The following is a 16,266-nucleotide window of genomic DNA, read 5'->3' as shown; positions in this document are numbered from 1 at the left end:
TCATCTCTGTAAAACTAAATAGAAACTTCCCTTCCCAGTTCCCATTTTCACATATATTAACTGGTTTCCTCTCCTGGTGAGACTTATCACCCTTCTCCTTTCCTGCTCAAGCCCCCTCCCAGGTGATTTTGTGTTTATCACCACAAGAAACACATCAGAAAAGGGAGAGAAACAAATGGCTCAAACTACTTCAGACCCTCGTGAGGCAAAGGTGTGCTCCTCAAGGATGGTCTCACCAGCTCAGACCTCAGCCCACTTCCTCTGTCTGAACATGAGCCTGGCCAGTAACAGCACTGGGAGAAGAAAGTCTGAACTGGGCAGAAAGTGGGGAGAGGAAAAAGCATCCTGGAAATGGCAGGGCCTGTTTCCATTCTTTGGCTTCTCCTGGCTCAGAGACTTCTCCTCAGCCCAGCTGAGCACTGCCTGCTGCCTGTATGGATATCCACCCCCAAGGCAATGCCTGAGGTGTTCCACTCAGTGTCACCCTCTGTGGCTTAATTGTTCTATTTTGTGAACCCTTGACCTCCCGTTCCTTTGGATATTTCCTCCCTTGACTCCTTATTGTCTCCCTTCACTTCTGCTGGAATATTTCCTCCCTGAGGTGTGCCAAACCCTTAATCACCTGTTTGCATGTCCATGCTCTGGCAGAAACTCCCAGCAAGGGGAGAAACAACAAAGACTTTTTTGTTTATTTGCTTGTTGTTTTTTGTTTATTTTAAACATTTTCTTCCCTCCTCTCTCCCCACAATAAAATTAGTAGCTGTGCTCAGAAGGCAAGCTTAGCAATCCTAACAACTCTTACAACTTTGTTCTCCAATTTATCCCTTTGTATGAGCTTCGAAAGCCTGAACGTTTTAAACACGTTTTTCCATTCCACACAAGGAGGTCCCTTCTGTAATATGCTCTGGGTTTCTGACTGCTCAACAATTTCACTGGTGTTTCAGGCAATGCACAGATGCCAACTCCACAATATTCTCATTTGCCATAGATCAGCACTTCCTGTAATTGAGAAACTTTTGCTTTCGACAATCAATATATATTCGGCCTAATTTAATAATCCCCAGCTCAGTTTATCATTGTAGGAAGCAAGCACAGATTCTACATCCTCATGCTGATAAGGTCTGTGTGTTGTCTACCCCACCTTCCTGCCATGCTGTCTGCTCTTTAGCTTCTAAAAAATTTAAATTAGAAAACAAAAGAAGTGATGCAAGGAGTCGAGACAGCGGCAAAAACAGGCGACTGATGTGGCAAGCCTTGCTTCCTCTTCCACACTTCTTTTCCCCTTTATTTTGCCTTCACCCATTCCTTGCCTTTTGTCTGTTGCCTTACTTCAAATGAGTATAAAATAATCATCTTGCAAATGTGTTTGCTGTGCAGCAGAGTCTGCTGATGCAGGGATTCAGATATGGACTATTCTGTTCCAACTACAAAGCAAGAACTGAGTCACAAAGGCTGCTCTTCTCCATTTCCTTGCACTGCCAAGAAGGAAGTCAGGCCACTTCAAGCTATGCTGATGTTAATAATTTGAGTGCTATCCCTTCCTCTGGCGTTTCACCAACTCCATTTAATTCCAGAGTTTAGAGCCTCTCTGAGGATTGTTGTCCTCATGCAAGAATGCAGAAAGGTGACAGGGATTTGCATAGCAGCATTTCCACACAGCACAATCTCCAATCAAATCCCTCTTGGGCAGCACCACGACCTGTGTGTGCTCCTCTGCAAAGCTTCCCGAGCTGGTTCTTGCCCAGACTCACTGTATGTCCACCAATATCACTGATTTTTTTCCCCCTTTCCACAACTCATGCATATTTCACTTTTAAGAACCAAGAATTCTATCATAATCCAAGATCTTTCCTCAGTCAGTGCTTAGTTTGTCAAACACGATGAGCATCTTTCTATTAACTTTATCTCGCTCCCCAGTATTTCACTAAATTAAAAAGATACGGATCTACCTAATTCAGAGATTCTGAATTTTGCTGTACAGTCAGTATTCTTTTCTTTTTTATTCCAAAGACACATCCACAAGTTGCATCACATTATTAGATGTACCTGTTTCAAGCTTTAATTATTAATTCAATTTGCAAATTGACTGATGCAGTGCCCAGGTTCCACAAGCTCCTAAGCATTCCTTCCTCTGTGCAGTTCCACAGCAATGCTTCTCCTAGAAACGTCCTGGGATGAGTCACAATTTATGTGTGGAAAATAAAATATATAATCCCTTGCAGAACTGACGAATTAACATTACTGACCTAAGAATGACAGTATCTATTTTATAATTACGTTGGCTTGAATCAGAACCAGTGACAGTGCTGTTCTCAGGGCATAAAGAAGTTCAAAGTACTTTTGTGGATTTATTTTTTTAAATTATTTAAAGCCTGCTTTTTGTCAGAAAGCCAGAATTCCTCTTCAGGATAATAAAAATAACAGTAACTGAAGCTGTTTAGAATTGAAAAGCATCTAAGTTTTCACAGGCATCCAAATCTGAAGCTGAAAGTACTGGAATAGCTGAAGAGATTCAGGCAAATACTGGATTTTTGGGAAGCTGAGAACACACATTTCACCTACATATGAACAGCAACCAAGAATTTTCCTTGGGAACTCTTTGCCCCAAAGAGAACTGAGGTATCTTAAAAGGTCCAAGTTGCATATTCCCTGGGTTTTGGAGGTACAGAATGGCTTTATCAGAGGGTACACAGAGGGGACAAAGAAACCCCTGAGCACAGTTGAACAGATTAACAAAGCTGACATGGCCAAGCCTTCAAGGTGCACAGAATAAACCATACTAACAGGAGAAACAGCAAGTTTTAGGCTACTGTAAATTCATACGCCACGCTATATTCCAGCCCCCGAATGCTACAGGTGAAATCCTGGCTCTATGGAAGTTTTCCCAGTGACTTCAGTTTGTAGCAGAAGAATTTCACCTCCTAACTCTTCAGAGGACAGCACAGCAAGATCTCACAGAGCCACCCAGGCACTGGATGCATAAAACATTTGAACTCGGAAGAACTGTTAAGACGAGCTTCGTTGCAAGGCTGGAATTATTCGCTGATTAAGCTCATATGTCTAAAAAACTCTTTTAGGCAGATGACTGCCAAGAAACACATCTGCCCTGAAACCATCAAGATTAGTTACAACCTTAAAGGTCTTTGAAATGAGACAAGTTTCTCTTTTGCCCAGCACCTGTCAACACCTGCGGGCTCCCTTACTCTGCTGGAAAAGCCGAAACTCGGAAGGTGCCAGCTCAACTGACACTGGCTGCTCCTCCAAGCTCCTAAATCTGCTGGGCTGCCACAGCTGACGTGCTCCACACCCAGCCAGCCTCTCCAGAGGCTGCAGGGATGAGCTCAGAGCAAGGCTGGGTGTGCAGCACGTCGCCGGCACCGCACTGCCCGGCGTGGGAGTCGCTGACGAACATCCCGACACATCCAGCTCGGATGGAACCCTCAAGGGCCAATAAACACAACTTCTGCTGAAATCCAAAGTGCACTGCAACCACCTGCAGGAAGCCCAGCACTTCCATACCCGTTCCTGATCTTGTCACCAACTCTGGGCATTCAGACTTGTGGGATCAGACTCAGAACTGGCTACAAGGAAGCTAAAAAATTGTGAACATCTGTTCAGCTGAACAGTCGCTCAAGAACCTCATACCAGATGAGGCAGTTTTGGAGAACCTTAACACAGCTACTATTAAAATACTGTTTTCTTCATATTATTGAATTGTAGAATTATTTAGGTTGGAAAAGACCTTTAAGATCATTGAGTCCAACCACTGACCCAGCACTGTCGAGCCCAACTTAATTAAACGTGTTAAAACCTTTTCAACCAAACCCTTTTTAATACATCTTTTAAATCCCTCCAGGGCTGGTGACTGCACCACTGCCCTGGGTAACCTGTGCAAGGGCTTCACAAACCTTTGAGTGAAGTATTTTTTTCCAACATCCAATTTAAACCTTCCCTGGTGCAACCTAAGGCCATTTCCTCTTTCCTATCACTTGTTAATTGGGAGAGGGAGTATTGAGAAGGAGTCCAAGGTCTCAGATGCACGACACAAACAGATCTGCTAAAAAACCCCCAGATACTAACCGTGCTGGTGCAGTGGGAGCAGAATGGAAATCAGGCTGACTACTGACTCTGTGTTTAAACCAGCAGAGTGACTTCCTAACCCAGGTAACACAGCTGAAGGCAACAGATGCCACAAGTTTCCATCTCGGGTTTTTATACAGAAAAGTGCCATTGAAAACAATTAAAATACGGCACAATTTTGGTAACTTTATAACCTGTACAGCCCAAAACAGGCACAGGAGGCAGATGCTCTACAGGGCACGGTTTGCATGTGCCTTGCTGTAACCCCCACACAGAAACCCAGAAACTCCTGCACAACCCACAGGTGGAAGTGCACATGCAAATGCTCAAAGCAACCAGCTCCTCCAGACAAACCAGTGCATCAGATGTGTCAGGATCAAGGCTAATGGCAGGAAGTACACACTGATGTGCCTGGACTTGCAGGCTCCTTTTTCACTGTACTATGGTAAACCAAGAAAGGACTTCTACAGGAGGACAAAAAAAATACTTACATGTTTAAAAAAAAAAAGGTAATGTGGTAGAAGATGGGATTTTCTACAATTAGCATAAATAAATTTGAATGTTTCAAGTATATTCAAAAGGGAGACTGGCTGAAGTATAACTCAAAACAGGACTGTGTCCTGTGTAAAGGATAATTTATGGCCATTTTTCAAAATCAGGTTAAAGATGGTGCAAGAACTGCTAAACAAAGTAAGATGGTTGAGCAGCTCTATGAATGGCTCCGTTACAGCACTTTGGCTTTCTCTTGTTTGACATGAGGCCCTTATGGACTCAACAGAATGAGACAATCAAGAAAGTCATGATCCTATTTCCAGCTTAAAATTATTATAAACTGCAACTTTAGAAAAAAAAAAATTATATCCAGCATTTTTACACTTTTCTTCCTTTTCCCTTTCTCACAGGCCAAAAAATTCCTTGAAACATCTTGATCAAAGCATTAAAATCCATTCAGTCCCTGACAAGGCTGTTTAGTGGCCAGAAGTGAAAGGAAAATATCTAATAAACAGTTAAGACATGTGGCCAGATGCTCTTTGTTAATACAGCTTAAAAACTTGAAAAACAAATAAAACACACAGGTTTTCAACATTCCTCTAAGATGTTGTTAGCACTGAAAATTCCCAGTAGCAATTTCTCGAATGGAAATCTTTGGAATATTATGTGCAATAATTACTCATCATGAAACGAGTTTGGCTTGTTTCACTAAATGCTTGCCCAGCAACACTCAAATTGTTGGTTTGTTTTTATAACCTAGTTTATTTTTCTTGTCCTATTTTAAAGGATTTTATGCATACTGATATTTTACAATATGGATTAGAGCAGACATCTCTGTCTCAGCTAAGTATGAGAGCAAACAGCAGTGAATCAATCTTGCTTGGAGTTGAATGAGAACTCTTATCTAGAATGAAAACATTTCTGTAGGCATCTTATAAATACCATTAAGTGCAAGAAGTGCACATTACAACAAAAACAAATTACACCCAAGCTCCACCCTGACATTAAAGAATTTATGGAAGCCAAGAGAGCCACCCACAAAGACACGAATATACAGTATCAGCACTAAGCCCATCCTCCAGCCCAAGCTTACTCTGGGCTGGAAGTTTCACATCACTGTGGAGGACCCCTCAAGAAGTAAATTTTCTCATTTTTTCAGAAAGTTCCAAGATTAAAAAAACTCATATAAAAATTCCTTAGCTTGTAATTAATAATTACACAAAAAACTTCTTAGGGTTTACTGTTGTCACGTAAGTCACGTGTGAAGAAGTGAACTAAAAATGACCAAAAACTGTTCTCAGTTAAAGGAGGAAAAACTCTCACTTGCATATACAGTCATTAAGTTTTGATTTCCTTACATTTAGGAGCAAACTCTGAAGTCACACACCAGTTTTAATTCACATTTACTTAACAATTACTTAAGCAATATCCCTTCATTTCCTGGAAGCTTCAACAAATAGGAAATGAAAAACAACCTAGTGAAAACTCATTTGCATTTTCTTTGTCACGAGAGATGAAAAATTGCCCTGAACCTTTTGCAACGCTCCTGTCCTGCTCATCACACAGGATGAAGAAAGGGATTCTGGAACTCAGACAGAAGCTCCTTTAAATGAATAAATAAATAAATAAACAAACAAACAAACAAAGAAATTTGGGGCTCATTTGTTAAAGGCCAGTTCTGCAGCCCCTTCTGAACCCTCTGCCTCTGCAGACAAAGCACGTGAGGGACTGGGAGGGACTGGGGTGGGTGTCACTAACTGTACAAACAAACCCCCCCATCCCATATCCTGCTGGTTTCATTCCTTTTAATTGACATTTTCCAAGAGGAAAAATAACGTTTTTATGTCTCTTTTCTTACCTGTACAACTGACGACTGCAAAGCTGGGGGGAAAAAAAGCAACACACACTAATATTAGAGTTTGTTTGATCCAAGTGTTTTCATTTTTCCCCCTAACATGCAATGCCATATATTGTGAGATGTGCAAACCTGCAGTTAATTTTAAAAATAAAATTCAAAGGGGAAACCTCTTTAAAACAACTTCTTGTTACCCATTTGAACTTTATTTAAAAAAAAAAAAATCAATATAACACATTCATAAAGCACTAATTTCCTGAATTCCAAACTCAAGCTGCTCCTGCAATTACCCTGGAAGCCAATTTGGATTTTTAAAATAGATTTGCTTTCCACCATTGGCCCTTTTAGAATTATGATAGACTGCACTATCTGTTCACTGAAAATAACTTTGGTAGCTACAGACTGAGCAGAAAAAAAAGATTCAAATGCAACTGAAAAATCTTACTTCTTAACAGCAAGCCATCCTAAAAAAATCAGAGATTATCACATTTCTATGTGGTAAAAGCCAAAAAAACCCAGATTATTTTAAATTGGGAGTTTATGGCAACCTTGCAGATTAACTGCAAACAACAACAGAAACTGGATCACAACAGCTTAAGGCCACTGCAGAGCAGAGATGCGCTGACAGAGCTTTCAGGCATTTCAACATGAGAAAGCTGAAGAAGGACAAAGGTGCTTTTTCAACCTGTGGCAGCAACTCTGAGCTGTGCCCAGAATTAAACAGGCACCTGGGACTTTGGTGGGTGAATGGTGAAGCCCGACAGAACATCAGAGCTGGCACTAAAGGTCCTACAGATCCTGCAGGAACAGCAGGAGCCTGAATGGCAGAGTGCTGTCAGTTCCACAGTGGGAAGAAAAAACAACAACAAAATGAAACAAAAAACCCAACAACATGGGATGACTGAAAATGAAAGGGACAAATTAGGCAAAATTATCTCCACAGAAGCACTTGGAACTGCTCTGAGCAGGACAAGGCTTCATTGAGCAAAAGGAGATACAGACAATTCATCAATTGAAATGCAGAATATGACTTTTGAGGTCTATAAACAGGAAATTATGGATGCAGGGACAAGGAATGGGCTCACTAGGTGTCCCTTGAGCACAGTCACCCCAAGGCCAGTCAGAAGGATGAAGGGGGAGCAAAGACAAAGGGAAAAGGAACCAAAGCAACCCCTTGAGGCATTTCAGAAATGTAATTTCCAGCATCAGGGCTGGGGGTTCAGCAAGAGGCAGAACAGCCCCCAGGGTCACTGTATGAGACACAGGGTCCAGGACATCCAGCTGCCACAGAGTCTGGGGAGTGTCCCAACCCCTGTCTGTGACATGGTTTGCCCTTGGCACAGGGTTGAGGAAGGTGGAGAACAGATGCCTTAACTGTAAATCTTTGTTTAAAAATCATACAGCATTCCAGGTTAAAAATAGATTTATGCTGGCTACAAACCTCTTGGTGAATTTGCTTGAGTCCCTCCAACGATTTTTCACTGAAATAGTATGTTACAGAGCTGTAAAAGTATACAAAATTTTTAATACAGGTTCCCTAATCATGCTGTAAATCATTTTTCTTCCATAATGTCATTGTACTTTCCAACAGAAAACCAATCATTTGATTTTGAAATTATGCTCCACAGAAATATGCAACATTTAATTTTAAATAGATCAGAAAACATAAATTCTTTCCTTATCATACAGAAAACTATTCCAAAAGTCTTACAAAAAAAAAAATCAGTGTCACTTCCTAATAACATTGTAATTGCCAGTACACTGATAACCCTTCTCAGCTGAGCTGTATTTTGGACTCCAACACTTCTGTGATTTTTCCATCTATTTCAAGTACTTCCTACTGCTAAAAATGATCTGTTTTTCTTGACCTGCAACACAAATTCTTCTGATGGACACTGCTGGCAAATGTGTGTGTAATATACAGATATACCTTTATATATAACTGGACCAGCATTGAGTCAGTCTAACTCCATGAGCTGCTCAAGGAGGTTTTTCTCCAACACTGAGGAGGTACTTCTCCAACCATGAAGACAAAAGACTGTCCTCACCCAGGAACACATCACACTTACAGGAGAAGAGGAATTAATCTATATTTAACTGATCACATTCAAGTCTCCAAATAAGGCAGCTAATGATCTCCCTTTCCTGATGATGAATCTAAAACTGAAGTCTTAAATCACTGAATAAAATGTGAAAGCTCAGCATCACTCATAAAAACAAACAAAAATTCAATGGAAACACAGTTCAGTGAGATGGAGATTTCCATAATTATACTCAGGAAGCTTTTAATAGACCAGACATGAAAGGAAAATTTATAGTCTAGATAATCTTCCATTAATACCTATTATTCTCTTGTGCCAGTTTACACAGAGCATGGGTGATCTCAGCACAGGCAAGGATTGCCCCATGGCGTGTGTGCAGATCTGAGCCCACTGATAAAGGCAGAAGTCTTGGCAAAACTGGAAGAGATTAAATAATTAATTTTTTTTTAAAAACAAAGCATAGTGACAGATCACAGTTCTAAATGTAATTTTGCCTGCCTAGAAATAACATTGGGAAAGCATTTCTGTAAAGTCAAGGATCCTGGCGACTTTATGAAAAGCAAGTTTTAATGAAGTAAATTCTGACAAACCACACTGAGCTATTTTATACTCCCAACTACCTCCCTGGCTGGAGTAAATAAAATAACATTGCTATTGGGCATTGAGCTGGCTGAGCAGTCAGGAAATACTGCCATGGAATTTTATTTCCATGTTAAGTGTCACCTTCCTAGACCACGACAGGAGCCCAGGCAAGGTCTGGCACTGCAGATTCTCGGGGGGCCAGGCACTGCCTTCAGCCACATTAAAAATCTGCCAGTACAGCCTCAGGATGTGCAATGGGCTGAGCAAAGGACCCTGGGCTCATGCTAGGAAACATCTGATTACACACACAGTCAGAAAGGAATCCTCCTGCAGATGTCAGAATGGACAAGACAAAACAAATCCCCCACCCTTTACAACATCAAAGCCTTCTCGGCAAGAGCTGGGAATTTGAGGGGTAGCTGCTGGAGTTGTTCCCACACAACTGCACCCATTTATTCACCTCAGAACCAGCAGAGTCCAGTGCAGCCACGTAACTGAAGCCCACACCTCAGATAAAAACCACCCTGACAATAATTTATAATGTTTGCATAAAACACGCAAACGGATAAAGCCATCAGGGTCGCTACACTGTACCAAGTGGCAGAGGAAATCTTACTTTTCAGTAACTCACGGTGCATGTTTAGATCTTTGTAGGTTTGTTCTGCCTAAGCTTGGCCTGGCTGAGCAGAGCTCAGCTGGTACCTACCCACATTTGCCATGTACTCAGGGGCCCGGGGAGTGATGTTATGCAGAGCTTTGGTTGAAAGTTCTCGAATAACACTGCAGATGTAAGAAAGCATTTCTGAGGGTTAGCAATTCAGGAGAATCAATGTGCTAAAACAATAACGTGAGGAAGGGACTCCTACCCCCAAGCAAAGCCCCGGCAAGATTCCAAATTACAGTATTCTCTGTCCGTCCTATGCTCCCCCCTGTGAAAAAGCCAACAAAACCAAAGAGCACCCATGCAGCCAGCCTGCAGCCAGCTTCCAGTGAAGTGAAAAGAGCTCAAAGAGACAAGGAAAAACACCAGTGGGGCTGGTGGAACCTGAGGGCTTGTTCTGTGCACTGGCAGGGACAGTGCAGTAAACTGGGATTATTTCTCATGATGCAAACTATGATCAGCACTGATAGAATCTCCCTTGTGTGATACGTACACATTTCAATCTTCACGAACACTGAATGTGAGTAAGCACCATCTCTATGTGTGAAATCTACTTTAATTAGGATAATTGTATGGTGACAGTGTTTACCCCTCACACACACTATATGCCATATAAATGGGTTTTATTAATCTATTAACAGATTGAGGTCATGGCCAAAAGACAAAATTCATTAATCCCTTTAAGTGACAATCTGCTTGGGAGGTACAGATGGTATCACCTACTGCTTGCCCAGCCTCCTTCAGTCAAATGCTACTGCAAACCCAGGTGTGAGTAAAATTTACAAAAATAATCTACAAAAGCACAATATGCAGAACAGTCAATTCTTGGATATTAATAATTAGATTTTATGAACTCACCTATCCCAGTGGTTAATCTTCATGTTAACTAAATGATCAATCATTGGCTGTGTATACTCAGGAAAGCCAGCAATATACACACTGAAAAAGAAAAGAAAAGCAGATATAGACTGGAAATATAGTCCAGAGAGAGCACAGAATCAATATCTGAGTGCATTTTAGCACAACCTGCTCCAAAGATTTAAATTCTCTGGTTTTAAACCAACCAAAAAATTAATTAAATGTGCCTTCTCCTAAATGAGATGCAACTGAATGATAGAATGGGAAATACTTTGAATTTTTGAAAAAAACTTAAAATCACTTCTGTAAAACTTTCAGATTGTTTCTAAAAGCTGCTATACCTACAACAAGCTTGACATTCAATCCCACTGTTACATTCCAGAAAATCTAGATGTCTATATTAACTTGAATAATTATTTCAGATTGGAGAAACTCATCACTGATACCAACTAGGAGACAGAGGAAAACTAAGTTACAGAAATGTGCTACATCTTCATAAATACAATGGTCCAAAATGGAAAATGGGTTTTCAATTTGTCCTTTATAAAAATCAAACACACAAAAAGTGAATTGTGACAAGAGCTGTGAAAGCTGCAAGGTTCAGGCGTGAGATGGAAGGGAACACCAGCACTAATTACCTAAGGAGCCTGCAGTTACCTAACTCACAGCCACGTTTGCCTTCCAATCTTCAGAAGCATCAACTATCGAAAGCCAAGGTCAACACAAGTGAAGTGAAATGTTTTTTCAGTACATCTGATGAGTGTTAAATCACCTGGGGAAGCCCAACAGTCAGCAGGACATGTTTGTGTCAAAAGGGCACAAAGGGACACATGGATTACCTTAATTTCACCTTTTCACATGAGTGATTAACTTTGCAGCTACAAGAGTGCTCCATTAAAACACCTGTGTGCAATCAGAAGCAAACAAAGAGAAAACCCAAATACTGCCACATGTTCCCATCCTGATACTTATGGAATTCATCAGAGCAGGAATCCTTAAATCCACAGCCCAGACCTTGGTCACTTGAGCCAAGACTGGGCACAGAAGCACACTCTACTGAGCCCTGAGGGGGATCTGACAGTTGGTTCAACTTGTTGGTCAGAAGAACATAATCAGTGTCCAAGCCAGAATTATACAAGAGAGAAAATAAAAAGTGCTTTGTCACTTTTGAATGCTTTCAATTTTCTTAGTACAAAAAACTAGGGTTCCATAATCACATGGATGCCATACACATGGATCTCGAGCAGCATGGAAATACCAGGCTCCTGCATTTCCCCATCTCCCGTAGGTGGGAGCTCTGGGGAAGGCAGTGGGAGGAGGGTGGGGACCCCAGAAGGACTGACAGTCGGATATAGGCGAAGGTATGAACAGACTGAAATGATTCTGCACAAAAGGGACAATGAGGAGGTGGACAGATTAATTTAAAAAATAGTCGAGGCAAAGACAGAGGATTCCAGCACAAATTATCTTGAAAAATCTCAGTGGAAGTCACAAAGTTGGCAGTGGAGCATGAACCATCATGTACCTGTCTGCTGTTTCTGTTTCCCAAGGACACCATCTGCTCCAGCCTCTCTGACCTGCTGGGCTCCTGAGCCGCCCCATGGGGCGATTTCCTGCCCTGTCTCAAACAGGGCTGAATCACCCTCTGTGGGTGCTGCTGTGCTGATCTCCCTGCCTTGGCTCTGGACAGAGGCTGGACTCGAGGCCAGACTCTGTCTGAGACAACTCAAGACAGAACCAGCCCTTGCTCTTCGTCATTTCCTCTCAAGGAAGTGCAATATTCTGTTCCTTCTGGCCACCCACTGCCCCCAGTTTGGCTCCAAACTCCCCTGACTTCAGCACCAGTGTGTCCAGAGCTGACACTCTATTCCAGGACAAGCCCCTTGTTTATAACCACACCACTCCAGTCTGGGTATTTCCCATTTGCTCTTTGCAGAGATCAGTTTGGTTTTTCAAACATTGCTGCACACTGTGGCCAGCTTTCCAGCTGCTTTCCACACAAACACTCCAGTTGAAGGTCTATGCACAGACCACAAATTCAACAACTTGGGCAAACTGGTTTTTTAAAATGGGTATGACTTGACCTTTTCACCCACGTCAGAGTCTATCTGCCATCATAACAGCCTCTCCTTTGACTACAGCTCTCTTCATCTTGTCCAGCTTAGACAGTTTTGTGCCACCTGCAAACACGGCCTCTTGGCTGCTTCCTCCTCATAGTCATGGAAATCATGGCCACTTTTTCACTCTGCCTCATACACAATAATCAGTTTGGTGCAAAAATAAAAACACAGTTTTGATTTACTTAAAACCATCAGTATTAAGCAATATTCACTAAGGTGAGGCAATCAGACAAGTATTTCATTATGTACAAGAAGTCCCTCATGTTTAGGAAAACCAATGATTGGAAACTTACCTTATAGTCAAGTAACAGTTAACTCTGTTACCAACAGCAAAATAATCAGCTGCAGTGAGAATGTCGATGCCATGGGGGAAAGTGCCCTACAAACAAAATATTATTATTTTAAAATGTAAAATACATTCCAAATAGGCAACATGATTGAAAACACATCTCCTGCTACTCTCCCATGCACTGAAAAAATACAATTTAATTTATAGTAAAATCACTTGTAGTAGAGACATAAAGGATATTTAATATATAAACAGCAAAATACCTCACTTTGCTTGTGAGTCAATGATAAACAGCCCAAGAAAATGGCAGCAGGCAGTAACCTATGCAATTGCTCCCTTCCCACCTCCCAGTCATACCAAAATACATATTTGGTGAATGCATGACTATGTATGTACCCACAAAATTATTCCTCTAGAAGGATTTAGGTAAACATAAACATGTTTCCAGTTCATGTGAAGGCACAAAGTGAATTTAATGAAATACAAAATGAGAGATTTAGGCACCAAGAGATGCATCACGTGTAGAACACATGGGAGTTTTTACTTACACTTGTATTTTATGACTCATTAATGAACTAAAAAACGGGGTTTGTTTGTTTTTAAAATGAACACTGGTTCCCAGCAAAGCCTGAAACTCTGAATTGTACTGAAGGATCCCACTTCTGCCATCACTGCTCAAACCAGTCTGTTTCTAGAAGATAAATCATCTTTCTAAATATGAGATTTCCACTTAGAAATCTGCATTTCTATATGTAAGCAATCCAATTCAGATATTGAGAATTTTATTGGCTCTGCCTGGTTTAACAGAGCATCACAGGGCAAGGCTGCTTTGGAACAGCAGAGGCAGCACAGCATCCATGAGGCACAATGAAGAACAAATGGAAAAGAGCCAGCTGACAGACACTCCACTCACTTCCAAAAAGGACACTCAGAAGGTATTAAAACAATGAGACTCCCTAGAAGTACAGGTTTGGGATGTGATGCAGGTTTGTTTACAGCTCGCTCATCCCTTCCACATTAGGATCCAGCCATGCAAAACTCGTGGGGAGTATCTCTCCATCTGAGCCTGAATCACTAAAGCAGCTCATCCTGGAAGCAGTGGGAGCTGCCAGCTGCTGCCGAGGTCTTGCTCTGGGAAGCAGAATTCCAGTGCTCCAAGAAAACAAAGCCTGAAATCTGACTGGACCAAGCAGAGACAGAGTACTTATGGCTTATCCAAGGGATGGCCTGCAAACCCTGATAACTTGAAGGTAAAATGAATGCTCTGTCCAAAAGCCTCACAAACTCTGATTAGGGGCAAAAAGGTACATGAGAAACACCTCAGCGTGATTTAAGGCCAAAGAGCAAGACATACAATGGAAGATTATAAAGATGCACACTACATCAAGAAAATCTCAGCCAATTTGAATTCTAGCTGCCAGCTGGACCTTGCTATTTGTTCCCCAGCTGTGAGTGTGCCAGTTCGATGCCATCTCACAAAGTCACGGTGCCACCAAGCCTGTCAGTGAGACAGCAGAACTCCTGAGTTCAGGAACACAGAGGTGGGAGAGTCAGGCTTCACAGGAACAGCCAACAGCTTCTATTCCCTCAGAACACTTCAAACTTCTCCAATATAAAAGTTGGTGTTATTAGAAGTAAGTGCATTTCTCATGACTTATGCTCAGAAAAATTCTTCAGATCTTTCAGGGCTTCCATTTACACACAGTGTAAGGGGCATTCTTACGATGGCTTCTTCTGTGGCCAAAAACAAGCTCAGGATTCAGGACATGTGGAATTGGAAAGCTGAAGCAGGGCAGGAACCAGGAAACAAGTGAGGGCAACCTTTTTCTCCACCTATTTAGTAACAGCATTATTACCTCGGGTGGAGATATGTTTTAGCTCCTTCCAATTCAGAGAAAGGGTGTCTCTTTCAACACACTGCATCCAGGGAGAGAACTCCAGAAGGTGGATCCACTCATTAAGTAACCATTTTCCTAGGCACCAAGGAATGGTTCAGCAAGTAAAACTTCTGACCTTCTGCAGGAATCAACTGGAGCCTGACAGTTCCTCCATGCCGTGGCAACTCACTGTTTCACTGCTGGTGTGCCAACACAGAGGCTGAAATCATCGTGTGTTCAACTCACACATTTGTGGGTCAAAGCAGAGTCTGTAAGGAACCTTTCTGGCTGTAAACTAACATGGGCCGTACTCCTCTGACTAAGAAATTTAAAAAACACAGAATTTTTGCTACATGGAAGCACTTCTAAACCTGCAGCATCCTCTCTCACCTGGAGCTAAGTCAGGGTAAGGTGTTACTTGCTTCATTCAGCACCTCACACAGTGGAATCAGACTGAGCTGCTGTGTGATGCCCAACCTCTCCAGGGCAGGAACTGCAGACCCAGGGAAGAGTCACCCTGGCTTCTGTTTATCACAGACCCAGCTGGGTCAGGTCACCAAAAATCCCTAACCTCTTTCTCCTAAGTGTTCTTGCACCCTTTCTCTGCTGTTAACCTACTTCTATCTAGAAACACACACTGAATATGAATGGATTGCTTAACAGCTGGAGTTCTAAAGGAATAATATTCTAGTTCAGAACACAGAGATTTTCAAGAATGCTGCCAGGTGACAGCATTTTAACAAAGATCCCTTAAAGAGCAGCTTATTGATAACAACAGTGCTTTAACCATGCTCACATGCCCTGCTCTGTCACAGAATATGCTAACTGAACCATTCCCCCCCACACTTCCTCTTAGTTATACACTCAGCTTTATTAATTCCTGGTGAGAAATCACTAAATCCAAGGCTTTGCCCTATTTGCTTCTCCTCCAAGCTTGCAAATCAAAGCTGTCTTGAGGATTTTAACTACTTAAATGTTGCTAAGTTACATAGGAACCTACCACAATATTTTTTACCAAAGGACTTGGGTACCTCCAAAAGTACCAGATTTCTCAAGATATCTAGATGATACAACAGACAAGCCCAAAAATTGAGTTGAAGACTCCTAAGCCTTATTTACTGTGGTACCAACTGCAGCAATGATTGCACAGCCCACTTCAGTTGCTCTGCTTCTATTGAAAACTAGATAGTCAATGAAAAAAAAAAAAAAACCAACCAACCAAAAAACTGCCCTTCTTCCTGCTTTAAAAGCACTGTAATTTCCAGGGTATACAACGATCAGCCCAAATGCTGGTTTTGTTTTTCAGAAGAACTGACAATTACCAGTAAGCTCATTTTGTTCCCAAACTGGAATACTAAAATAAAGCTCACACCTCAGAAAAATATTCCACAAGAACTTGCTGCTCATATG

General features: G+C 41.7%; 1 protein-coding gene across 1 annotated transcript in view; it reads right to left on the bottom strand.

Moving 5' to 3' along the window:
- TBCD (tubulin folding cofactor D) overlaps positions 1–16,266 on the bottom strand; it is a 115,227-nt gene that overhangs the window by 36,881 nt on the left and 62,080 nt on the right. The window contains exons 18-23 of the mRNA XM_048323369.1: positions 12,984–13,069; positions 10,571–10,651; positions 9,758–9,831; positions 8,769–8,886; positions 7,869–7,929; positions 6,431–6,453 (exon numbers count right to left, since the gene is read on the bottom strand). Of these exons, the coding sequence (XP_048179326.1) occupies positions 6,431–6,453; positions 7,869–7,929; positions 8,769–8,886; positions 9,758–9,831; positions 10,571–10,651; positions 12,984–13,069 (443 nt within the window). The remainder of the gene's footprint in view (positions 1–6,430; positions 6,454–7,868; positions 7,930–8,768; positions 8,887–9,757; positions 9,832–10,570; positions 10,652–12,983; positions 13,070–16,266) is intronic.

Source organism: Corvus hawaiiensis, chromosome 19, assembly GCF_020740725.1.
Source record: "Corvus hawaiiensis isolate bCorHaw1 chromosome 19, bCorHaw1.pri.cur, whole genome shotgun sequence".
NCBI lineage: Eukaryota > Metazoa > Chordata > Aves > Passeriformes > Corvidae > Corvus > Corvus hawaiiensis.
This window is presented reverse-complemented; position numbering and strand designations above follow the sequence as displayed.